This window comes from Magnolia sinica, chromosome 4 (genome assembly GCF_029962835.1).
Source record: "Magnolia sinica isolate HGM2019 chromosome 4, MsV1, whole genome shotgun sequence".
NCBI lineage: Eukaryota > Viridiplantae > Streptophyta > Magnoliopsida > Magnoliales > Magnoliaceae > Magnolia > Magnolia sinica.
This window is the reverse complement of record NC_080576.1, coordinates 42287480-42313416: the sequence shown is the minus strand read 5'-3', so window position 1 is coordinate 42313416 and position 25937 is coordinate 42287480. Positions and strand designations below refer to the sequence as shown.

General features: G+C 43.5%; 1 protein-coding gene across 1 annotated transcript; it reads left to right on the top strand.

Moving 5' to 3' along the window:
- Positions 1-18711: 18711 nt before the first annotated feature.
- Positions 18712-19648, top strand: LOC131244132 (FACT complex subunit SSRP1-like). Its single transcript, XM_058243786.1, has 3 exons — positions 18712-18854; positions 19019-19200; positions 19415-19648. Exons 2-3 carry the CDS (start codon positions 19051-19053, stop codon positions 19646-19648), a joined length of 384 nt encoding a protein of 127 aa, XP_058099769.1. The 5' UTR covers positions 18712-18854; positions 19019-19050.
- Positions 19649-25937: the final 6289 nt, after the last annotated feature.

Sequence of the window (25937 nt, the reverse complement as noted above, 5' to 3'; positions counted from 1 at the left end):
TTTGTGGCCTGATATCCGCACTAAGATGTGTTACGCTAGCATTCCCAAATATGCTGAGCTAGTGAATATATCCTGGCGAGCTGAGCAGGATGAAGACAGATTGTCCTAGACAAGTATGCCCATAGGCCCAAGGTCTCGGCCTGAATTACCGAATCGACCATTCCTCGACAAGAGGCCATGTGAAAATTCACCTCCCAAGCTAATGGCTCCACCGACCCTACAAAGGCGATTAGATCTTTGATGTGTCTACTGTAAGAAGACGAGCCATAACAAGCCCTTTTACTTTACTAAGATGAGGGACAATGGTTTTACGCCGCCTCAGAAGATCGATCGCTAGCCACCACAAGTTATATTAGCTCCGCCTCTACGATCAGCACTGCCAGCACAACCATTTTAGTGACCACCTATACCTCGAAATAGGCCTCCTCAACGACCTATGGCAGTACAACCAAATCGTCCACAACAAGCGCATGTTCATGCACTTGCAGCTGAAGCATCTGAGTTAGCAATTGCAGTGCCTTTAGCCTTTGAAGTCCCTGCCCACATTCAAGGTACACCTGTATTTCTATTAGTGGACACCGAGTCCACTATTTCGATGATATCATACTCTACAGTCAAACGGTTAGGGTTAAATACTACCCCTATGGTTAGGGTGAGAGTCATTGCGGCTGTTGGAACTTTCAAAGACGCCACTAAGCTATGTAAGGGTTGCCTGATAGACTTAGGGGGCAGGATGGTGTGTATTGACCTGATTGTCACCATAATATATCATTACGACATCATGCTCGACATGGATTGGCTCACCAAAATGAAGGCAGAGATCAACTGTGATCCTAGATTGGTGACAGCCCATGGACCCGAGGGCACGATCTTCACCTTCCCTGTTCAGGTCAGTTGTGCTTACCGCATTCGTTGTTACACCTCCTTATTAAAAAATTTTGATAGTCCGACGCTTGGGGACACGCCTATAGTCCAAGATTTCACGGACGTGTTCAGAACGATTCCTGAGCTACCTCCTCAGTGCGAGATCGATTTTATCATTGACTTTGTGCCGGGTGCAACACCTATCTCTTTCCCAACGTACCGTATGCCTCCATGTGAGATGTAAGAACTGAGGAGACAGATTGATGATCTATTGGATTCAGGTTTCATACGACCAAGTGTATCTACTTGGGGAACACCTATGTTGTTTGTAAAGAAGAAAGACAAATTGATGCGATTTTGTATTGATTATCGCAAACTAAATCATGTCACCATCAAGAATAAGTATCCTCTACCTAGGATAGATGGACTGTTCGACTAGTTGAAAGGGGCACAATATTTCTCTAAGATCGACCTATAGTCTGGGTATCATCGGTTGAGCGTTAGGAATGAAGATGTGCAGAAAACAGCATTCAAAACCAGTTTTAGGCATTACGAGTTCCTCGTGATGCCATTTGGGCTTACAAATGCACCAGTTGTGTTCATGAACCTCATGAACCAGGTATTTTGAGTGTATCTTTATTGATTCGTCATCGTGTTTATAAATGACATTTTGATATACTCCAAAGTCGGAAAGATCATGAAGAACACCTGGAAGCAGTCTTCGATACTCTTAGGAAGAATCAGTCGTTTACACAATACCAGAAATGTGACTTCTGGAAAAAGAAGTTAAGTTTCTGGGACATGTGGTGTCCAAGGAAAGAATTGCCATGGACCTTGCCAAGGTGACCATAGTACAAGACTGGGAGCAGCCCGACTCTATTACCGAAGTGAGGAGTTTCCTTGGACTTGCTGGCTACTATTGCCGATTCATTAAAAACTTTTCCAAGATACCCAGACCGTTGTATCAACTCACATGAAAAGATCTTAAGTTTGCCTCGAACAAGAAAGCAGAAGTAGCCTTTCAGGAATTGGAGGACAAGCTGATGTCCACGCCTGTGCTAGTATTGTCAGGGCAAGGGATCAGATATACTATATACACCGACACGTCTCATGTTGGTTTGAATTGTGTTCTTATGCAAAAGGACAGAGTGATTGCCTATGCATTGTGACAGTTGAGGAAACACGAAGAAAACTACCCCACGCACGACCTAAAATTAACAATAATCATTTTTGCATTAAAGCTTTGGCGACATTACCTCTATGGAGAGGAATTCGAGCTCTTTTGCGATCACAAAAGCCTCAAGTACATCTTTACTCAGAGACACTTGAATATGAGCCAATGACGTTGGATGGAGACCTTGAAAGACTTCAAGTTTAAGGTTTCCTACCATTCTGGCAAGGCCAACCTGGTGGCCGATGCGTTGAGCCGCAAGAAAATAATAGAATTTATGGCTTCGTTGATGATAGAAGACTGGAATATGGTAGAGTTTGTGCGAGACTTCAAACAGAAGCTTACAGTAGAGGAGCCGTTCGAGAGCGTCGCATACATCCACGTATAGCCACTCATTGATGACCAAATCATTGTGGCTCAGAAAGAAGATGAATTGTTGGTGAAAATGGGAGAGCGAGCAAGTGACAGCGAAGAATCCAAATTGAGAGTTGGCTCAAACAGAGGTTTACGATATCGTGGCTGCTTATGCGTCTCAAATTTTCATGACTTGAGAAGGGAAGTCCTGGAAGTCGATCACAATTCAAGGATGGCGATGCATTCGGGCAGTACGAAGATGTATAAATATATGAAACGTTCGTACTGGTGGGACAACATAAAGGCTGTAACGCCCTGGTTTTCAGAACCCGAGTTCATGACTCGTTTTCAAAAACCCGAGTGTTAACTGATAATCAAAAGATAATTAAACCAAATCAAAGTGCGGCTAAAGGAACTAAGCGGAGTATAAATATAACCCATCCAAAAACAATATTCAGGGCCACTCAGCTGGGGTCCATATACAAAACCTCAAATCTCAAAATGTTTTAAGAGTTACTAGTTATAATGGAAATAAAAGTAGCTATAGATTTAGTCCGTAAAACTCCCCTGCGTCCTGATAGGGCTCCTCTTCATAATAGTCTTCTCCCAATCTCGTAGGATCAGCATCCAAATTTGCCCCATTCACACCCTCATTTATGCCTGCATTATTTGTACAGTTATATATTCAAAGGATAAGTGGCCAACTTAGTGGGAACTCCCCTCAAGATTACACTCCACCGCATTAACCAAGCATTGTTCTGGATAGTAAAACATACAAAGCATTTCATAATGATCATGTTTAAGTGCATGGATGTGTGAGTGCAAGTCAATTGGGAGTGCACTCCAGTTGGTCAAAGAATGGACCTTTCAAACAGTTAGTCCACTATTGCAAGAGAATGGGCCTTTCAAATAGTCAGCTCATTTAATTTGCAAGGTAATGAGCCTTTCAAACAGTCGGTTCACTTAGACATGAATGGGCCTTTCAAACAGTTGGCTCACTTAGACAAGAATGCGCCTTTTAAACAGTCGGCTCATCCATTCCTAGGGATGGACCTTTCAAATAGTCAGCTCATTCCAAATAAGGGAATGGACCTTTCAAACAGTCAGTCCATTCAAAAATGAAAGTGTCATGAATGCATGATTAATCCTAGCCATTATTATTACAATTTGCAAGCAGCCAATTTAGTCAGACATTCAAATAAGTGTAATGATTCATGGTTTACAAGCATGCATAGCATAAATTATCATACCACATATATACGTTTCCACAAAATAAGTATTGAGCATGTAATTAAATTCAATAACTAATGCAAATAGTCTTGAAAGCAGAGTCATTAATTATTAGGTAAATTTTGGGTTGAACTAACACATGAGTTAACCTGGAAGAGGAAAAGGGGTAAAATCCTCACTTGTAGGGTCATATTCGCGTTCTTGGTCTAAGCTCTCTGGTGGTCCAAGGTCACCCAAGGAATCACCTAAAATTATAGTTTGTATTTATCAAGTATTCTCATGGTTTTATCCAACTAACATTAGAGTTCGAAGGGACAAATAACAAGGGCTTTTAGGCTTGTACTAGAGCGAACAGGCCCACCATATATTTTCCCAACAAGTTGGCCCTACCAGGCTCAAGCCCATCATTACCATGGGCCAAACTGAGCCTCACACGTAGATCTCATATGAATCAGGTGGGCCACATGAATGGGCTGCACTATCTACACCATTTAGCTATTTTTAAGGGATCACTTTAGAGTATTACCCCAAAAGAATGAATTTTGTTGAAAAGGTCATCAGGACCATATCACCAATAGCAATGGTGATCATGATTTCCACTATTGGAACCCCACAGGGCCCACCATGGTGTTTACTTTCCATCCAATCCGCTCATATGGTCACTAGGATCTGTCTTAAGAGGATGAGCAAATATCATGTTGTTCCAGAACCTCGGTGCTCCAAAAAGGATTTCAATAGTGGATGTCCTACTCTCCGCTGTTTATGGCAGTGTGGTCCATTTGATAACTAGATATGTCTTTTTTTTCTCCTCAGCCCTTAGGACAAGCTCACCAAATGTATGGATGGTTTGGATGAATCACATACATCAAGGTGCAGGTTCATGTCCCGGCTAGACGGATGGTGTAGATAAGACCCATATACCATGGTGGATGATATCCACGTCCAGTGCTGGACGTCCACTGATGGACGGTCTAGAAATGTCCATTGATGGACGACCAAGAATCAATGGCCCTTGGTGGATGGCCTAGAATAATTGCAGCACCTGCCGTAGCCCACTGAGATTGAAATCTCAGGTGCAGCCCACTGTCTTGATGGTGCGGCCCACTGAGATTGATCTCAGGTGCGGCCCACATGGCTTGCCGTGGTGCGGCCCACTGAGATGGATTTCAAGTGCAGCCCATATGGCTGGCCCACCTATCCGGTCCAGGCGGAGGCCACGTTGAGCCCAGCAGAGAGGCTGATAACGCCCATTTTGTGATCAGGATTGATCTATTTTACAACCCCGGTTGTGGCCACACTCGGCCCAGATTTCAGGTTCAAGCCTGATGTCGCACATGGCCCACTCCATGGCCCATGAGGATTCAATGAGAGACCCAGGTCCCACCTCAACTTGGGCCCAGATTTCGGCCCATCAACGGCTATTCTGAGTCTCTCTCGGGGACCGTCCTAGGTTCCAGCTGGGACTTATTTCCCAGGTTGATATGAGGCCCCGATCTCATCCCACCCCCCTTTCTGGGACTGGGTTCGAACTCTGCCCAGTTCCGAGGTCGTTTTCCAAACTGAGGCATGTCCGATTTCAGCCCAGCACCAATGTCCGAGGCCTGATCTTTGGCCCGACCTCTGTACATTTCTCGGCCTGGCAGAACATCCGAGTTGGGCTCCTAACTGGGACTGGTTTCAGTCCTGGTTGAGACTCGTTTCTAACCCATTTCTCAGTTCACGTCATGGCCTAAACTCGGCCCATTTTGCCACTATATCAAAGCCTGTTTGAGAGAGCTAATGGCCTGAAGTGATTCGGAAACTTAAACAGATTAATAAGGGTGGATGTTAGGTGTTACCTGTCTTCTCCACTGAGGTGTTACTGGTCTGCACTGATTCGACTCTGTCCAGTAGATGGGGTTGAGTCAGTGCGGCACCAAGATCACACAAAAGCTTCTTCTCGTCTTCCTGCTTTTTTACCTCTCTATTCCTCTCTCTTTTCTTACTCCCTTATTCTCCCCTCATAGGAAATACAGTGTCACTGGTCTGCACTGACCCAGTTCAATCTAAGTCAAACGGGTTGAGTTGGTGCAGTACGACACCGAGCTCACTCAAATAGCCCCCCTTAAAACCTTTCCTAAAACCTCTCCTATTTTCCCTCTCAAACGCCCTCTGTTGCTCTCTCTTTCTTGGTCCGAAACCCGAGGCACCTCAACGGCCTTTATAGCCGAGAGGAAGAGTCCGCACGATCCTGCCAACGACTAAGATGAGACTAGACGACTGCCGCCCTAGAGGGTGCAATGGAGGTGATTCTACGTTGCCTGGATAAAACCAGTTGGAGTTTTTCAAAGAAGGAAAGTCCTCAATGCCATCTGCTTCTTTAGATGGTTGCCTGCTCATTCCTGAAAATGGATTGGGAGCCTCGAATTTTCACTCCCAAGGACGGCTGGGATTTAGAAAGGATGATGAGGATTTGCTAGCATGGAGAGTCTCGCAGCGGCTTTATTTCCGAGAGATGTAGCTGATCGTCTGCGATCGTCGTTGGACGAGCATATGCACACAAGCATAGAACCCTTCGGACGACGTGGGTTTGGTCGAGCGGACCTCCCCTACTCGACTGTTGGTTTGGATTCTTCATATGCTTGGTCGATGGTGGGCCGCAACGTGTTCGAATGGAGGGCTCTCGGTCTAGCCCAAAGTTGGGTGGAGACAGGAGGAAACTTCACTTTCCCTCTTTCTTTTTTTTTTTTTTTTAATTTCATTGAGTCAGCACTTGTTTGACCGACCCGATGGTATGGCGTGCGTCGTGCACCAACACCGGTGGTGTATGTGCACATCATGTGGGCCCCACTGTGACGTATATGGAGGAGATCTAAACCGCCCATTCACCCCTGGGCCCCAAATCAAGGACCCAGGTGGAAGGTCAGTCCGCTTTATGGCCTAGGTGGGGTCCATAATCCCATTATTGGTGGGTTTCTAATAGTCTGACTATCTGATCGCCCTGACTTCTAGGGTTTCTTAGTCGATCCTAGACTGATCCGATGCACATTACTCAGGTCAAATGGTTTGGTTTGTGGATTTCAACTCCCGTTGACAAGACTAGTTGTTTAGGTCTAGTTTAAAAATATGGTATGAGACGGCTTTGTGGATAGGTCCATCTGATTGTCTAGTATTATATATATATATATATATATATATATATATATATATATATATATATATATATATATATATATAATATGACCCGAAAAATTTTGTGCCAAGACTCGAGTACTACCTCTATTTTCCTTAGAAGCTAGTTGTGGGGTAATTAGCGCTAAACTTGATTGCTTGTGAAATTTGCATCAATCACCTTAAATTTGATCTGCATGACTCAAAACCTGTATAATAGTTAGCGCTATGTTACTCTGAAATCTGGGATCCATCGCTAAATCCAGTTGTTCTTGGAAATTTTTAGAAGCTTTGGATCGAACCTGGACCGCGCGTCGAAAGTCCGATAGCGATGATCTTAGACTGTTTTGGTCACCATGTTGGACTTAACCATCACCTCAAAAATTAAGTCCAGATGATGTTCTGGGTCGATTTGATTGAGTCCGGAGTGAAGAGTGTGAGAACAGTGAGAAATTAAATATGCTTTTATGAAATCTGAGTCGTGTCGCTTGCGCGACGATTTTAAGCAATCTGACCGTTGGATTCTGACCCAATTTCACTCTCGGATCAGGGAAGATGGCCCAGGCATGTCATTATGCTTGTGGACCTAATCGAGTTCCGGTGACCGTTGAATTGAGTGTGGTCTGCCACGGTTGATCTGTAAAGCCGATCGGTACGAAAACTCAGTCTGACTTAGATCCATGGTCAGTGAGCTTAAGTCCGACCGCACGTGGAAAAAGGACCACCGGAAGTGCTTCGTTAGATCAAGAGAGGCTTGTTTTGGTTATAACCTAAGTATACCTTGGCCCTGGGGCTATTTTCTTCAATGATAGGCCTATATATAGACCTTAAAACCCTCACTCTCTTTTCCATACGAATTTTCTAACCCTAGCTAAGAAAGAGTGAGGAAAAGAGAGAGAAAGTGAGAGAGAAGTTGGTGAGTCATCTTCAATTCTTTCTTTTTATTCTTCATCCTTAAACCATCACTTTTGAATCGTTATTCCGGCGATTCTAAGTTCCTTCTTGGATAAGTTAACCTAACCCTAATCTGTTTTAGAGCTTAGAATAGTTTGTGTGTTGTTGTAGCTCATTTCTATTCTTGCTTTAGGTTATCTTATTGCCGTTGATGAAGACATATCGTTTGAATCAGTTCGATGTACTATTTCTGGTTTAAGGTGCGGACTTTAATCATATAGGTTATGGTTTTCAAGGCTTTCAATGCCAGTTAATGGTTTATTCTTGTTATGGATGAAATTTCACATGCCAACTGCTATGTTTATTTTGCATTCCTGATATGCATGTGTTATATTGAGATTTGTGTATTCTATGTATATGTAGGAAGTACCGTATACGTATAAAATATGAACATGTACTTGCCATGATTAACTGTCGTGTACTTATGCTAATTGTATGTGTGACAACTCCTTGGTAAAAGGAATCGTCCAAATGCGTGTATTTCAACATGCGTCATGTATGTGGAACTATGTATTCTAAGTGTTGGGCTGAGTTTGCTTTCGTCACGAAGGACGTGATTTGACGAACCCGAGTCGTATTAGAGTTGTCGGCAGTGGTTTGGCCACACGGAGTGTTTGCGCACTCTATGTCGTTCAACCCAACGTGTGCTCGTGCTAGTCGAGTTCGTCAAGTAACTTGATTGTCCGATGTATGTTTACCATGTATGGACGCTATTGTTTGAATCTAGGGTACCAAACTTACCGATGAAATATCGTTAATCATTGTACCTTGATCCACTAAGACTCATGAGCCGGACATGGTGGTATGGGACACCGTGGTCGAGCTGTCGGTTTACGCTGGAGTGACGAGCCTCCCCGTAGTGACCAGTGAGCAACCAAACTCGTGAGTCGATTATGGTGGTATGGGACACTATATTCGTGTTGTCGGCCTACATTAATTGGTGACGAGACCTTTGTAGTAACCTCGAGCATACCTGGATACCGCATTGAGGTGACGAGCCTTATTGTAGTAATGAAGGTATGATAGGCGTGCATTGATTGGTGACGAGCCCTTTGCAACAACCTAAAACCATATGATCGTCTGAGATTACTTAGGACTGACGACCCTAGAATGGATCACTGAGTGAAAATTGATATGAGGAAGGTACCTTAGCTTCCCAATCCTGCTGTATGAAAAGGACTAATAACAACTTGGTAATCATTTCATGCACCGCATTGCATGTGCCTGGAAGAGGTGGAGCATTTGAGGTGATGTCATACGTAATGTAAGATGAAGACACTGAGGGTGTATAGGTAAGGGCATGCATCATTCTGCATACATCATTGCACTAACAAGAGTACTTAAGACATGTTTGATTGTTCTGCTTTATCATTACTGCTTGATTGAATTGATAACATGTTAACCGTTGCTATATTGTTCCACTGAGTTGATCACTCACTCTCACGTTCTAGGGCGGTGCTTAAACACCCACCAGACTCTGTCTTAGTTGCAGATGTTGATGCGACCTCTGAGGTAGAACAGGAGTTCGAGGATGATGAGGCTGCATTTTCTTTCATGCAGTTTTCAGGTGGGTTCTAGTGAGCCTTGTTCTGATGCGTAAGATTCTGGAATTTCTTTTTGGGAATAGATGATGTCATTTGATACTTGTAATTTTGATAGTAGCACTTGTGATGCGACTTGGTATGTATATGTATTTTAGAGATTTTGCACATGTACACATATATTTCTTTAAGTCTTCCGCTTGTGTTCTTCACTTATCCCTGAATTATGTTTGCAGTTTGGCTTAATCTATTCCATGTTTTATTTACTCATACAGACAACATACATCCATCATTAAATATGTTGCATAAGTGATGTTTTGAAACTCGGGAGCTGAGTTATGCTCGACCCCCGAATCTGGCGGGGTGGGGGCGCCTACCTTAGCCTACCCGGGGGATCCTTAGTTGGGAGGCACGACCTTACGGTACGCTCAAAATCCTTCTCAACTCGCATGTCCTTGTCTACTATCTCTGCGAAGTTTACGAAGTCTTAGGTGAATAACCGCGATTGGATCCCTAGCCGGAGACCTTCCTTGAACTTCTACAGTTTGTATTCCGTGTCTTCCAGGGCCTTAGGTACGAAGTGGGAGAGTTCGTCAAATCAGGCTTTGTATTGGACAACGGTCAAGTTGCCATATTCCAACTTCCAGAACTGGGCTATTTTCTTGGACTGGGGAAAGTATTTTTCCAGGAACTTTGTCCGGAAGTCTGCCCATGTCCAGGCGTACGTGGTTGGGATGCCTCGCTGCACACTCTGCCACCAGTTTTCTTCTTTGCCTTCTAACAGGTAGGTAACCAAGGTCATTATCTGCGAATCAGAAGAGGTTGCATTAGTTTAGTGATTCATGCCAGCCAGTGCTCTGCCCGCACTGGATCTGGCGCCCCTTCGAATGTTGGTGGTTAGAGCCTCTGGAATCGTTCAAAGATATCTGCACCCCGGCCCTTTCTGTCTCGTGACAACTCCCGGTGATTCCTACTCCATAGAGTCTTTATCACCAATGCATGCACGTCCTGCTGTTGTCGTGTGAATGTGTCCTATTGCTGCTACATCGTCACAGCCATTTGCACAAAATCCATAAAGGTCGTTGCCCCTATAGGCGTATCTGCATACGCATTGGTTGAAGGTTCAGCCGAAAGCATCCACCGCTCAAAGTATTGTGAGGGCAGCATAGAAGGAATAGCTTGTGGAGATGGAGAATCCCCTATGGCTTCGGATCTTGTATCTGGATTTGCCACACCAGGCGGAAGTCTTGGCGTGTATTCAGGGTTGCGCTCCCTCTGATGCTCGGTTGATGGAATGGGGTGAACATCGACTGTATTGGTTCGTTGGGACTGTAATACGGGTGGCATGATTCGCTGAAGGCCAGAATTTCACAGTTCAGGTACTAGGAAAAAGGTGATTGTAATCAAATGGTGAAGTAATACAAGGGTCTACTATATTACTTGCCGTATTCACGTCATGATGGGCATTCGCCATTTCAGAGTATATGACTTTAGCCCTTAAGTCTAACCAAAACTTATAATCGGAATTTAAGGGAACTAAGGTTTCTGTTTCTAGGTTCAGACAACTTGATTCACTATTTCTAAGGGATCCTAAGTTTCTTTTCTAGGGAACATAGGAATTCAATTTGTACCCTAAATCTCTTCTAGCTAGTGGAAGTTTTCACATAGGTTTAATTTGTCAATATTTGAGGGAAAAACTAAGTATTCTGTTTCTATGTTTAATCGTCCTAGCTACTTTCTAAGGGAAAGTTTCTATGTTTTGCCTAAGTTGATCCCTTAAGGTTTTGTATGTTGATCCCACAGCCAGGCTGTCTCATACTCCGCTTTGATACCAACTTTTAAACCCCGGTTTTCAGAACCCGAGTACATGACTCGTTTCCGAAAACCCCAGTGTTAACTGATAATCAAAAGATAATTAAACCAAATCAAAGTGCGGTTAAAGGAATTAAGCATAGTATAAATGTAACCCATCCAAAAACAATATTCAGGGCCACTTAGTTGGGGCTCATATACAAAACTTCAAATCTTAAAATGTTTCAAGAGTTACTAGCTAAAAAGGAAATAAAAGCAGCTATTGATTTAGTTCGTAAAACTCCGCTGCGTCCTGACGGGGCTCCTCTTCATAATAATCTTCTCCCAATCTCGTGGGATCAACATCCAAATCCGCCCCGTTCGCACCCTCATTTGTGCCTGCATTATCTGTACGGTTATATATTCAAAGGATGAGTGACCAGCTCAGTGGGAACTCCCCTCAAGATTACACTCCATCGCATTAACTAAGCATTGTTTCGGATAGTAAAACATACAAAATATTTCATAATGATCTTGTTTAAGTGCATGGATGCATAAGTGCATGTCAATTGGGGGTGCATATCCAATTAGTCAATGAATGGACCTTTCAAACAGTCAGTCCACTCATGCAAGAGAATGAGCTTTTCAAATAGTCAGCTCATTCAACTTACAAGGTAGTGGGCCTTTTCAAATAGTCGGCTCATCTATGCCTAGGGAAGGACCTTTCAAACAGTCAGCTCATCCCAAATAAGGGAATGGACCTTTCAAACAGTCAGTCCATTTAAAAATAAAAGTGCTATGAATGCATGATTAATCCCAGCCATTATTATTACAATTTGCAAGTAGCCAATTTAGGCAGACATTCAAATAAGTGTAATGGTTCATGGTTTACAAGCATGCATTACATAAATTATCATACCACATATATAGGTTTCCACAAAATAAGTATTGAGCATGTAATTAAATTCAATAACTAACGCAAATATTCTTGAAAACAGAGTCATTATTTATTAGGTAAAATTTGGGTAAAACTAACACATGAATTAACATGGAAGAGGAAAGCTCAAGGGGTAAAATCCTCACTTATAGGGTCGTATTCGCATTCTTAGTCCAAGCTCTTGTGGTCTAAGGTCACCCAAGGAATCACCTAAAATTACAGTTTGTATTTGTCAAGTATTCCCATGTTTTCATCTAACTAACATCAGAGTTCAAAGGGACAAATAACAAGGCCTTTTAGGCTTGTGCTCGAGCGAATAGGCCTACCATATATTTATCCAACAAGGTGGCCCTACCAGGCTCAAGCCCATCATTACTATGGGCCAAACTGTGCCTCACACGTAGATCTTATATGCATCAGGTGGGCCCCGTGAATGGGCTACACTATCTACACCATTTAGCTATTTTTAAGGGATCACTTTAGAGTATTACCCCAAAAGGATGACTTTTGTTGAAAAGGTCATCTGTACCATATCACCAATAGTAATGGTGATCATGATTTCCACTGTTGGAACCCCATAGGGCCCACCATGGTGTTCACTTTCCATCCAATCTGCTCATATGGTCACCAGGACCTATCTTAAGAGGATGAGCAAATATCATGTTGTTCCAGAACTTCTGTGCTCCAAAAAGGATTTCAATAGTGGACGCCCTACTCTCCACTGTTTATGGCAGTGTGGTCCATTTGGTAACTAGATCTGTCTTATTTTTCTCCTCAGCCCTTAGGACGAGCTCACCAAATGTATGGATGGTTTGGATGAATCACATACATCAAGGTGGGGGTTCACGTCCCGGGTAGATGGATGGTGTAGATAAGACCCATATACCATGGTGGTTGGTATCCACGTCCAGCGCTGGATGTCCACTGATGGACGGTCTGGAAATGTCCATTGATGGACGGCCAAGAATTAATGGCCCGTGGTGGATGGCTTGGAATAATTGCAGCACCTGTCGTAGCCCACTGAGATTGAAATCTCAGGTGCGGCCCACTGTCTTGATGGTGTGGTCCACTGAGATTGATCTCAGGTGCGGCCCACATGGCTGGCCGTGGTGCGGCCCACGGAAATGGATTTCAAGTGCAGCCCACATGGCTGGCCGTGGTGCGGCCCACTGAGTTGGATTTCAGTGCGGCCCACATGGTTGCCCATCTATCCGGTCGAGGTGGAGGCCACGTTGAGCCCAGCAGAGAGGCTGATAACGCCCATTTTGTGGTTAGGCTTGATCTATTTTGTAACCCCAGTTGTGGCCACGCTCTGCCCAGATGTCTGGTTGAAGCCTGATGTTGCACATGGCCCAGTTCATGGCCCATCGGGATTCAATGAGAGGCCCGGGTCCCACCTCAACTTGGGCCCAGATTTTGGTCCATCAGTGGTCGTTCTGAGTCTCTCTCTGGGACCATTCTAGGTTCCATCTATGACTTATTTCCCAGGTTGATATGGGGTCCCGATCTCATCCCACCTCCCCTTCTGGGACTGGGTTCGAACTCTGCCCAGTTTCGAGGTCGTTTTTCAACCCGAGACACGTCCGATTTCAGCCCAACACCAATGTCGGAGGCTTGATCTTTGGCTCGACCTCTGTACATTTCTCGGCCTGGCAGAACGTCCGAGTTGGGCTCCTAACTGGGACTGGTTTTCGTCCTGGTTGAGACTCGTTTCTAACCCATTTCTCAGTTCACGTCATGGCCTAAACTCGGCCCGTTTTGCCACCATATCAAATCCTGTTTGAGAGAGCTAATGGCCTGAAGTGATTTAAAAACTTAAACCGATTAATAAGAGTGGATGTTAGGTGTTACCTGTCATCTCCACTGAGGTGTTACTGGTCTGCACTGATTCGACTCTGTCCAGTAGATCGGGTTGAGTCAGTGCGGCACCAAGATCACACGAAAGCTTCTTCTCGTCTTCCTGCTTTTCTACCTCTCTGTTCCTCTCACTTTTCTTGCTCCCTTATTCTCCCCTCCTATGCAATATAGTGTCACTAGTCTGCACTGGCCCATCTCAATCCGAGTCAAACTGGTTGAGTTGGTGTAGTACGACACCGAGCTCACTGAAACAGCCCCCTTAAATCTTTCCTAAAACCTCCCCTGTTTTCCCTCTCACAAGCCCTCTGTTGCTCTCTCTTTCTTGGTCTGAAGCTCGAGGAACCTCAACGGCTTTTATAGCCAACAGGAAGGGTCCGCACGATCCTGCCAACGGTTGAGATGAGACTAGGCGGGTGCCGCCCTAGAGGGTGCAATGGAGGTGATTCCATGTTGCCCGGATAAAACCAACTGGGGTTTTCCAAAGAAGGAAAGTCCGCAGGGCCGTCTGCTTCTTTAGATGGTTGCCTGCTCATTCCTATAAATGAATTGGGAGGCTTGAATTTTCACTCCCAGGGACGGCTGGGATTTAGAGAGGATGGAGGATGAGGATTTGCTAGCATGGAGAGTCTTGCAGCGGCTTTATTTTTTAGAGATGCAGCTGACTGTCTGCGATTGTCGTTGGACGAGCATATGCATGCAAACATAGAACCCCTTCGGACACGTGGGTTTGGTCGACCAGACATCCCCTGCTCGACGATTGGTTTGGATTCTTCATATGATTGGTCGATGGTGGGCCGCAACATGTCTAAATGGAGGGCTCTGGGTCTAGCCCAACGTTGGGTGGAGACGGGAGGAAACTTCACTTTCCCTTTTCTTTTTCTTTTTTGAATTTCATCGGGTCAGCACTTGTTTGACCGACCCGATGGTATGGCGTGCGTCGTGCACCAACACCTATGGTGTATGTGCACATCATGTGGGCCCCACTGTGATGTATATGGATTAGATCTAAACCACCCATTCACCCTTGAGCCCCAAATCAACACCCCAGGTGGAAGGTCAGTCCACTCTATGGCCTAGGTGGGGCCCATAATCCCATTACTGGTGGGTTTCTACCAGTCTGACCGTCTGATCGCACTGACTTTTAGGGTTTCTTAGTTGATCCTAGACGGATCCGATGCGCGTTACTCAGGTCAGATTGTTTGGTTTGTGGATTTCAACTCCCCTTGACGGGACTAGCTGTTCGAGTTTAGATTAATAATATGGTATGACACTGCTTTGTGGTTAGGTCTATCTAATTGTCTGGTATTATATATATATATATATATATATATAATTTTATTTAATTAATTTTTTTATTTTTTTTATTTTTGGATGGCTTGGTGTGTGATCGGGATTCGTCCTTAGTGTGTGTGTTTGTTGTGTCAAGTTTCCTTTAAGTTAGGTATCGTTTAGCGTTTAGGAAGCATTGTATGGGTGCCCATGTCGAGCTCCACATTGTTGGGCAGAAGTTGGCAAGAAGAGTTTGATTGGCCCAGATTTGCTACAGGCGACCTCAGAGGAGATTGACATTATCAGGCGCCGACTTCTTGCAGCCCAGAGTAGACAAAAGAGTTACGCCGATACCAGACGTCAACAACTGAAATTTACATTTAGGGACTACGTATTCCTGAAAGTTTCCCCAATGAAGGAAGTCTTTCAATTTGGCAAGAGAGGGAAACTCACGCCGAGGTTTATTAGCCCATTCCAAATTCAAGACCGAGTGGGTGTGGTGGCATAAATCCCTAAAGACCATATTTTGTAGAAATTTAGGTAAAAATTAATTACGTACTCACTGAATTAATTAGTGGATTTAACTCGAACCACTATTTATACAAATGGCAAGACCCAAAACCATTAAAATCGCAAACTCAACACTACTTGAGAACCTAGGAGAAATCCCATGAGCTTGTCACTTTCATGAGTACATTGAAACTCCGTATTGGACCTAGACCGCACGTTGTAAGTCCGATGACTACAAAACTATAGGGTTATAATCGTCTTATTAGGCTTGACGACCATCGCGAGAATTAAGCCCAAATAGTATCCAGAAACACACAACTTGAGCTCTGAGCGAAGTGTGTGAAAAACGCGAATATCTTTAGAAAATGTATTGAAACTTAAGTAAATTGGGTCATTCGCTTACACGCGAAGTTGAGGATTTCAGACCGTCAGTTTCTAACCAAACTTCACCCAAGGGAAAAGGAAATTCCCCTACTCATATCAGCATACTCATGGCCCTGATCGTGCAAGTTCGACCGTTGATCTAACACAGGTCCTTAATGGTCGATCGGCCTATCTAATCGCACCAAAATCACATCTTGGCATAGATCCATTGTTAGGGAACTTACTCCGCGATGTAGGTGAGTAATGGGCCTTCCTACAAGCTCGGTTTTTCAAAAACAGGCACCCTTAGGTTATAAATTAAGTATACTAGGGCCTTAGGCCATTTGCATCACTAATGGGCCTATATATAGCCCTTAAACCACCCCGTTTCTATTCCATACGAATTTGCTCCAAACCTTAGGAGAGAGAAGAGAGAAAAGAAGAGAAAAGAGTGAGGAGAGAAGTGAAAGGTTGGGAGATTGTTGCAGAGTTTCTCTCGCACCACTGCACACACTAAATCGCCTTTCCATCTAGCTAACCGATCTGTTCGGTTACAATTTGGGTAAGAAATCCTAACCCTAATCTTGATTTAGAAATCCAGTTTGATTAATCGATGAACTAGCTAACTTATTTCATGGTTTAGGTACCCGTTGTTCTGTTTTTGGGAACGTAGTGTTTGAATCGAATCGAGTATTCCAACGGAAGGTGTGGACTATAAACGTTTAAGTTATGGTTTTTAATACTTTCAATGTCAACTAATAGTTTATATCTAACTTGATTGCTACCATATTGTCTTAGACACATCGATTTTGATGTATTATACATGTATGAACTATGTTGAACAAATATGCATCCTATGTGTTCGTTGAAATGTCTGAATGAACATGCAATTATGATTTGTGCTTACCATGACTATTAATATAGGATTCATGTTTGTCATATGTATGATGATCCCTTTGTGTAAGGAATTACTAAAATATTTGTCGTGACTAATCTAGTCTTTGTATTTGGTGATGTACAGTCTAAATGTTTGATTAAATGTTTGAATGAAAAATTGCTGATGAATTGTATTTATTAAGTATATTAAGATAGGATTCTCAATTACCTTAATCATATGTATAGTTTCTTTCATGTAATTATATTTGCTGCTACGTAATTTATGGATGAAATACACGTGTTAGGTGACATGTTCAATGTGTTTGATGAAATTCTCAAATGAGGTATTTATTTGGATTGTTTGTTAAATGCTGATATGATTATCACATGTGTCTACCTATTTCCTCTGAGTAAGATTGGGGCTATAACGTATCCCAGGCAATCGGTAACAATCCATGTACAGGTGACTGAATTAGTATCGCTACATTAGGTAACTCGACGAATCCAGGTTGCACAACGATTGTCAACAGTGGTTAGGCCACAAGGGGTTCTTATGTGCTCCATGTCGATCAAGTCTATGTGTGCTCATACTAATCGATCTTGCCAAACAAACTGATTGACCTATTGTGTGTTTACCTTGTATAGACACTACTGCTTGAATCTAAGGTACCACTTACCAATGTAAAAACCCGTTTCAACTATGGTACCACGATCCGCTAAGACTCATGAGCTAGGCATGGTGGTATGGGACATCATGGTCGAGCTGTCAGCCTACGCTAGGGTGACGAGCCTCCCCGTAGTGACCAATGAGCAACCCAAAATCGTGAGCAGGGCATGGGGGTATGGGACACCGTGTTCGAGCTGTCGGCCTACGCTGAGGTGATGAGCCTCCTCGTAGTGACCGCGAGTATAAACTTTTAAAATTTTCTATTCATTGCTTTTCATTAGGAGTGATGCCCTACAACTTGCCTATCGTATGTGATTAATAAGGATTGACGACTCTAGATGGATCCTTCGATTTGTGTTAATGATGTAAAGGGAGGTACCTTACCTTTCTGATCATGCTATATGAAAAAGCTTAATTAAGTACTCGGCTAACATGACCATGCACCGCATTGCATATGCTTTGGTGAGGAAGTTTCACTTTAGGGAGTTTGTCATGCGCGAACTTGGTTGTCGGAGTCGCTTGTAAGGGAGCTTTGTGCGTGGGCATGCATCATTACTGCATACCATCCCTGCATTAACAAGAGTAGTTAAGAAATGATTGTTGTATTACTTTGTCATTACTGCTTGATTGACTTGATAACATGTTAACTTTTGTCTTATAGTACCACTAAGTTGATCACTCACTCCCACCCTGAGATGGTGTTTTAAAACACCAACCAGACTCTGCTTAGATGCAGGTGATGATGAAGCCTATGTAGCGGAGTTGGACTTCATAGATGAGGAGGAAGAATTCTCCTACGTTCAGCTCTTAAGCGGGTCTATGTGGACCTCGTGCTAATTTGACGGGATTACAAGGACACAGGGATTAGTGAAATACTTTACATTTTGATATTTTGTCTATTTTGAAATACTACATGTATATATTCAGCCCGGTTACATCATACTCTGGAGGTTGTAACACACTTACTTGTTCAAATATATATATTTCAGTCTTCCGCTTGCTTAATTACATTATCTCTGGAGAATGATATGTTGTTTTAGTATAATCCCACTCACGTTTTTTAACTCATCAATATGGATGAAATTTGAATATCATAATCCATGTTGCATAAGTGATGTACTGGATCTCGAGAGTAGAGCTTTGCTCGACCCTCAAAATCTGGGGCATTACATGATTGCACGGAACATGATAAGAAAGTTTTCTTGTTGGGATTGACTTCACTTCTTACACTTCCTGCGAACTAGTTACTGGGAGAAGCACTGGAACATGTGTTTAGAACAACACTTGACTTGCTTGTTGCTTACAAGGATCAAGTTGCAGGTACTGCTCATTTCATTGGATGTATTTTCTTTTCTTTTTCCTCTTTCCTTTTCTTTCTACTAATAAACTCAAATTCGTAACTGAAAATCAATGCGCATCATGCTTTCCTTATGATCACTCTTTTTATTTTTACCTTTTTATTCTGCTTATTTTGTGGACAGAAGCTGGAAAAGAGGAAGATGGTGATGATGATAATATGGATGTTTTTCAAACTGATGAGGAAGATGATGAGTATGAAACTGACAAGGGTGAAGATTTTGTTGTGGAGAAGGATGATGGAGGCTCTCCTACTGATGATTTTGGAGATGAAGAATCAGATGCTTGTGAAAACGGTGATGACAAAGAAGTAAACTACAACTCCCTTGTTTTTACTTCTTACCTTATTTCAATAGAAGTTGGGTAACTAGAAAGTCCTGATACTTGAGTTTCACATGGAAATTTATGTAATCACCATAGCTGTTTTAGAATGTTTTGGAGCTTTTGATTACATATTGTAGCTTTTTCATCAATGTCTGGCCATGAATGTTAATACTTCCTTCTCTCTTTCCTTCCCATTTCAGAAGCCTCCCAAGAAGGAAGCTAAGAAAGAAGCAGCTGCTCCTAAGGCATCTTCTTCTAAGAGGAAATCCAAAGATGGAGATGAAGATGGTTCAAAGAAGAGGAAACCAAAGAAGAAAAAGGATCTTAATGCACTAAAGAGAGCTATGTCTACTTTTATGTTCTTCTCACAAGCCGACAGAGATGCAAGTTATTTTTGGTATGCCATGTTGGTTTTTGCTTCTTGTTGCCTTTAAAAGTTTTTGGTGTACCACGCATGTGCTTTCTATTGTGTAGACCTACCTTTTCAAATAGGTTGGTTCGTTCAGGGCTTTGGAGAAATGGGTATATCTAGAAATGGATGTGTACGTTGAACGAACCAACTTATTTGAGAAATAAGTCTACACAATAGAAATATATCATCCAAATTCAATGGATGATATATTATATATTTCATTTTTTTATTTATGAGAATCGCTGACGGCTAAAAACCGTCGACAACGCCGACGGTTTTGGCCATCGCTTTTACCGTCAGAAACAGCGATGGTTTTAGCCGTTCTCTTACCGTCGGAAACATCGATGGTTTTAGCCGTTCTCTTACCGTCGAAAACGCCGACGGTTTTGACCGTCAACCTTATTGTTGGCAATGCCGATGCATCCTTTACCGACGGACCTTGCGACGGCTCAAATCTGTCGAGGAAGGTCATTGCCGACGGTTTTTAAGCATCGGCGTTGCCCTATTTTTTGGTAGTGAATGGGCCTTATACGATCACAATGGGCCTCATACCATCACAATGGGCCTCATCCAGTCACAATAAGCCTCATACAATTACAACGGGCCTCGGACAATGGGTCTCATCATGGCCGCAAGATGGGTTCCAAGGTTTGAGTAGTACTGCAGGGTATGGTGGAAAGCATTATTCTCAATGAAGGCCCAATAAGAGAAAATGGAAATGAGCTTAATAATGGGCCTTAGGGAGGTTTGCAACGATGACATTTTAACCACCATTGCTCCCAAAGTACGTGCTTAACAATGGGCCCTAGGGAGGCTTACAATGTGGACATTTAACCACCATTGTCTCCTAGAATGCGGCCTGCTATAAAGACTCTCACAATGGGGTTCATGGCCCTTAAACTAGCTAGAAAAGTGGATGGACATCAAAACATTATCGTATACATCATGGTGGTATCATCATCACATTTGGGCCTTACATAAGGGTCTCATATATAACAGTGGACCTCATCCCATAGGCCTCATATACATCACTATGGGCCTCAATACATAGGCCTCATATACATCACAATGGACCTCATCACATAGGCCTCATATACATCACAATGAGCCTCATCACATAGGTCTTATATACATCACAATGGGCCTCATCACATAGGCCTCATACACATCACAATGGGCCTTACATAAGGTCCTCATATATCACAATGGGCCTCATCCCATAGGCCTCATATACATCACAATGGTCCTCATCACATTGGCCTCAGTTACATCATATTGGGCCTCATGTACATCACCATAGGCCTCATACAAGGGCCTCACATACATTACATTGGGCCTTATAAGGCAGCCCATATGGTCCAGAAAATAAATGGATAGCATGAATATAGAACACATACAACTTGGTGGGCCTCTTTACATGAAAGGTAAGGCCCATACAAGATTGCTCGTACAAGATGACCCAGTTAAGGTTTTTAAGCCCAGCAATATTTGAGAGTTATTTTTTAGAGTTTAGATACTACATAAATTCTTTGGGAAGGTGATGGACCCCATTGATGTGGCCCCACATAAATTTACATCAAACAGATTTTTGGTGCAGGGTTGGTTCTGGGTCATTTTAGAGTCAGATTCATGATCACGTGGGGCCTACATATGGTGAAAGAAAATAGCCACCTGGTAGCTCTATGTATGAGCTTTACAAATTATAAGGCAGACCTTATTGGTTTGGTGTATACAATTTACGGTGATAGGTTAAACATGGGTACATGGAGAAACTGTGCAGGAAATATAGTGCAGAATTAGTTTTGGCCTAATCTTGAGTATGTCCCATGATCACAGGGGACCGCCTTTTAGTGTCCCGTCAGGTGCCCTTGGTTGTAATATATATGTACTTCAAAAACTATAAGCTGGGACCAACTGGTTGTGCACACGTAATATTTGGTATAGGGCCAAACATAGGTACTTTGATTTTCTACACAACCATGTCTGACCACATTTTGAGATCCACTCCCTGATCATGTGGGGTTTGATTTAGCCTAAGTAAAATATTATTTATCTATTCATTGATATAGGTTAAATGTTCCAAGAGTTGGCCTACTCATATCTCCAGTGCGTGGTTCACTATAGAGGCCCAAAGTTGGTACAAAACACAAATAAAGAAACAATCTTTCAGAAATGTGGTTTGTCACAACTTAGGGCCCAATTTCCAAACACTTAGGGAATCATTCTTAACAAAAAGGTGGGACATCTTATTGATGCTAAAAGTGAGATGGAATGTAATGTATGGTATGGGTATTGGATAGATGAGGTGGATGGTGTTAAGCATGAATTGGCCATGGTGGAAGAAATCTAGACATGCATTAGCTAATGGATGGATAAAGGTTATGGGTTGTAGGTGATGCATGGTGGATGATGAAGTGGAGTATTGTAATTGATTGTTTGAAGTTATGTAGCACAAATCAAGACATGCATTAGATACATGTATAGGATGAGGTGGACATGAGCCATGATTAGTTTCCAAGGCATAGGGAGAAAGCTAATGATGAGTTTTGGAATGGAATCCAATTTTGTCTGATAGTGCTTGTCTTATATGTGTTAGCTTCTTATTTTGTCATGTAGCAATTATCCTGTTTGTTGGTAATTTTCATGTTCTAAAAGTGGGCTTTAAGCCCACATGGGCTCCTGTCCAATGGGCCTAGCATAATAAAGGTTGCTTGCATTACTGGATACATAATTTGGGTCTTACATTCGATAAGTCATATCTGATTAACGGAGTGTCAGATTGATGCGCGGTTTTCACCATTGCAATCAGAACAATGACGTGGTCCACATGATAGAGGTTTCAAGATCATCTGGAATAAATCACTTTGGTGATTTTTCTAAGTACACGAGGGTGCAGTGTATGGTCTATCAATGGTGTGAGTTGGGATACATGTATATACGAGTGATGTTACAAAAGACCGGGATCCCACATGTCAGGCCCGTATCCTAGTCCGTACCATTCCTTAGACTTCTGCTGTCCTTCTGGTCGAATACTTGTAAACCACGACCTATAATTGACATTTGCACGTGACCTTGAGTTGCACCCTATCATCCCGAGTCGACTCAGCCCTAGACTTGTACCCTTGCGACCGCGCCGTCGATGCAGTTCTAACGCCACATCTCACGTGCGGATGCAATGCCTAAGCCAGGAGTTGTGGGCCTGCATTTATTTTGAGAAAAATGCCCCGGGTTGTGAATTTTGAGAGAATCTCTACCCAATATCAAATCAATCAGTCAATGTACAAGTCAAGTACATATCCCATCCCTCTCTCACCCAAAGTCAAAGCAACCCATGCTTCGCCCATTCCTTTCTTACCAAATATCAAGAGAACCCATACTCTCCATCCCATCTCCCTTACAACCCATTCTCTCCTTCTCATTCTCTACGCAAGCAACCAAGAGAGAGGACCGTCTCCAAGGATAGCCAAGTGTCGCCCACTCCCTACCACCCTATCTCCCATCTCCACCCTTCAATCCTCATCTTCCACCGTCAAAGAAGAAGCCAAGAAGCTTAGCTTTCCAAAGGACCAAGAAGAAATGAAATCGGTGGGTAATTTGTAGGTTAGATTGTATTTTAATGATGGGCCAAGTGGGACCTACGGATTGATGGTACGGATCCTATTTGTATCATGTGTAGAGGGGCCCATAGTGGCGGGGTCCCTCCACTACGCCGTCCCTCTCTCGCTCTCTCTCCCTCATTCTCATTTCATTTTTTTTGTGATCATGTGTGTGGCCCATCTGATCTATCCAACAATCTGGACTATCCAGATTTTTTGAATGTCCAGCGAATGGGGTCCGCCTTACTACCCATTTTTGGGCCAGCTAGGATGAAGAGAAACAAACAAGTATCAGCTTGGTGTAGACGGTGTGGCCCACTCCTAGGCCACCATCATAATCATGATGTATTTGATCCACCTATCCGCCCATCAGGGGCCAGCAACCAGCTGGGCGGGCCATCCAGTGGGCAGGGCCCATCGAGCTTTTTATTTTAAATAGACATGGACAAAGGAGATCACACATATCAGCTCACATCTAGAGTTGTGGGCCACACGTGTGGACCCACCTTAGTTTCACATGTGGTGACTCCGCCGTCCAGCAGAGGATGGTGGGTCCCACCTGTGATATATGTTATATCTACCTTGTGCGTCCGGACCATGGGTCCTACGTGAGGTAATTTAGCAATCCATCACGTAGGTTGCACCGTGATGTATGAGTTTTATCAAGACTATCCATCTGTGTCCATCTGTGTGGGGACCACCATCATATGTGTTGTATCCACTGTCCAACAGCTGGACGGTGGTACACACCGTGATGTAGGTGTTTCATTAATGTCGTCCATGCTGACTCTAGTACGTGGGGCCCACCTTGAAGACGTGTTGCCTCTAGCATGTGGGACCCACCATGCTAATTGGCTGGTGTACTGTGCAGCTATATAGCTGATGACATTAACGTCAGCAAGGTTTGACATGAAGTATGTTTTATATCCCAACCGTCCATGTGAGAGCCACTCCACATGTGTTGTATGTGTGGAGGTGTGGCCCACTATATGTATGCAATGTATATTTACACCATCCATTTTGGACAGTGCCACGTGGGGCCTACCATTGTATATGTGTTTTATATCCTCACTGTCCAGCCCTCTGAACGGAGGGACCCACCTCATGTATATATTGTATATTCACATTGTCCATCTGTTTTCTACCGTGTGGGACGGCCGTGATGTATGGGTCTTATCCGCACTGTCCATAAGATGGGACCCATGTGATGTATGTGATTTATATCTAGGCCATCCCTCCATTTCCTGGACGTGAGGCCAGCCATGATGCATGTGTTGTATATCCTCACCGTCCAGCAAGCTCGATGGTGGAACTCCATGATGAATGTGCTGTAAATCCAAACTGTCTAGCCATGGATGCGGGGGCCACCTATTGTGTGAACGCAAGGCCCACCATGTTGTACGTGTTTCATCTATGCCGTTCACTTGTGCGGCCCATTGTGATATACTTGAGGCCCATGAAAGTGGCCCATTGCAATGTATTTGAGGCCCATTTGGAATGTCCAGGGCCCACCTTATTGTGATGTATTTTTGGCCCATTTAGTGAGGCCCATTGTGATGTATATTGGGCCCATATGATGAGGCCCATTGTGATGCATTTGAGGGCCAAACAATCGGGCCCATTGTGATGTAGATTAGGCTCGTGTGAGAGGTCCATTGCAATGTATATGAGGCCTATGTAATGCGACCCATTGTGATGTGTATTAACCCCATGAGATGCGACCCATTGTGATGTGTATTAACCCCATGAGATGCAACCCATTGCGATGTGTATAAGGCCCATGTGATGGGGCCCATTGTGATGTGTATGAGGCCCATGCAATGCGGCCCACTTGATGTATATGAGGCCCATGCAATGCAGCCCACATGATGTAATGCGGCCCGCGTATGAGGCCCATTATGATGTGTTTGTGGCTTTGAATGAGACCCTATCTGATGAATAAGAGGCCCATATGATGAGGCTCGATGTGTTGTATATGTGGCCCATGTGTGAGGCCGATGCGATGTATATGTGGCCCATGTGTGAGGCCCGATGTGATATATATGAGGCTCACATGGTGAGGCCTGATGTGATGTATATGTGGCCCTTGAGTGAGGCCCATGGTGATGTATATTAGGCCCTTGTGTGAGGCCATGGGCCCACTATACGTTTGGCTCTATGTGGGCCACTCCTCAGGAGCAATGTTGGTTAAATGTCCACATTGATGGGCAATGATGGTTAAATGTCCACATTGTAACCTTCCCTTAGGCCTTGTTAGGCCCATTCTCATCATTCTAGGTCAACCCAAATCATTGGGCCCCATTGATATTCATGATCCATCTATTCATATTGGGATATCCTAAGATGTTGGGCCCCAATTGGTTGTTAGTAGGATTATTTCTTTCACCTTGGAGCTCACCTTGTACATATATTGGACCCCATAGGGAAGTCCAGTTTATTACACAATAGAGAGGGTAAGGAAGCCCACTTATTGTACTTAGACTTGGCTTTATCCTCAGTGGGGGATATTTTGATGCTCTATCACTATTGCACACATAGGCGGGCACACGTGGGTGGACACTGATGTGGGTGGGGCCTAAGGGCCTGAGCGAGATACCAGTGATTGATAGACTGCTGTGCACATAGTGAAGGCAGAAATTTATCCCACATTGGAAGCATCGTCTGATGTTGTGGTGGCTATAAGTTGGATTCCTTCCTTAACTGTCGTAACACATT

Coding starts and splice junctions, on each gene's coding strand:
- LOC131244132 (XM_058243786.1), top strand. CDS start 19,051: ATGGATGTTTTTCAAACTGATGAGGAAGATGATGAGTATGAAACTGAC. Junction 19,201..19,414: donor AAAACGGTGATGACAAAGAA/GTAAACTACAAC, acceptor TTCCCATTTCAG/AAGCCTCCCAAGAAGGAAGC.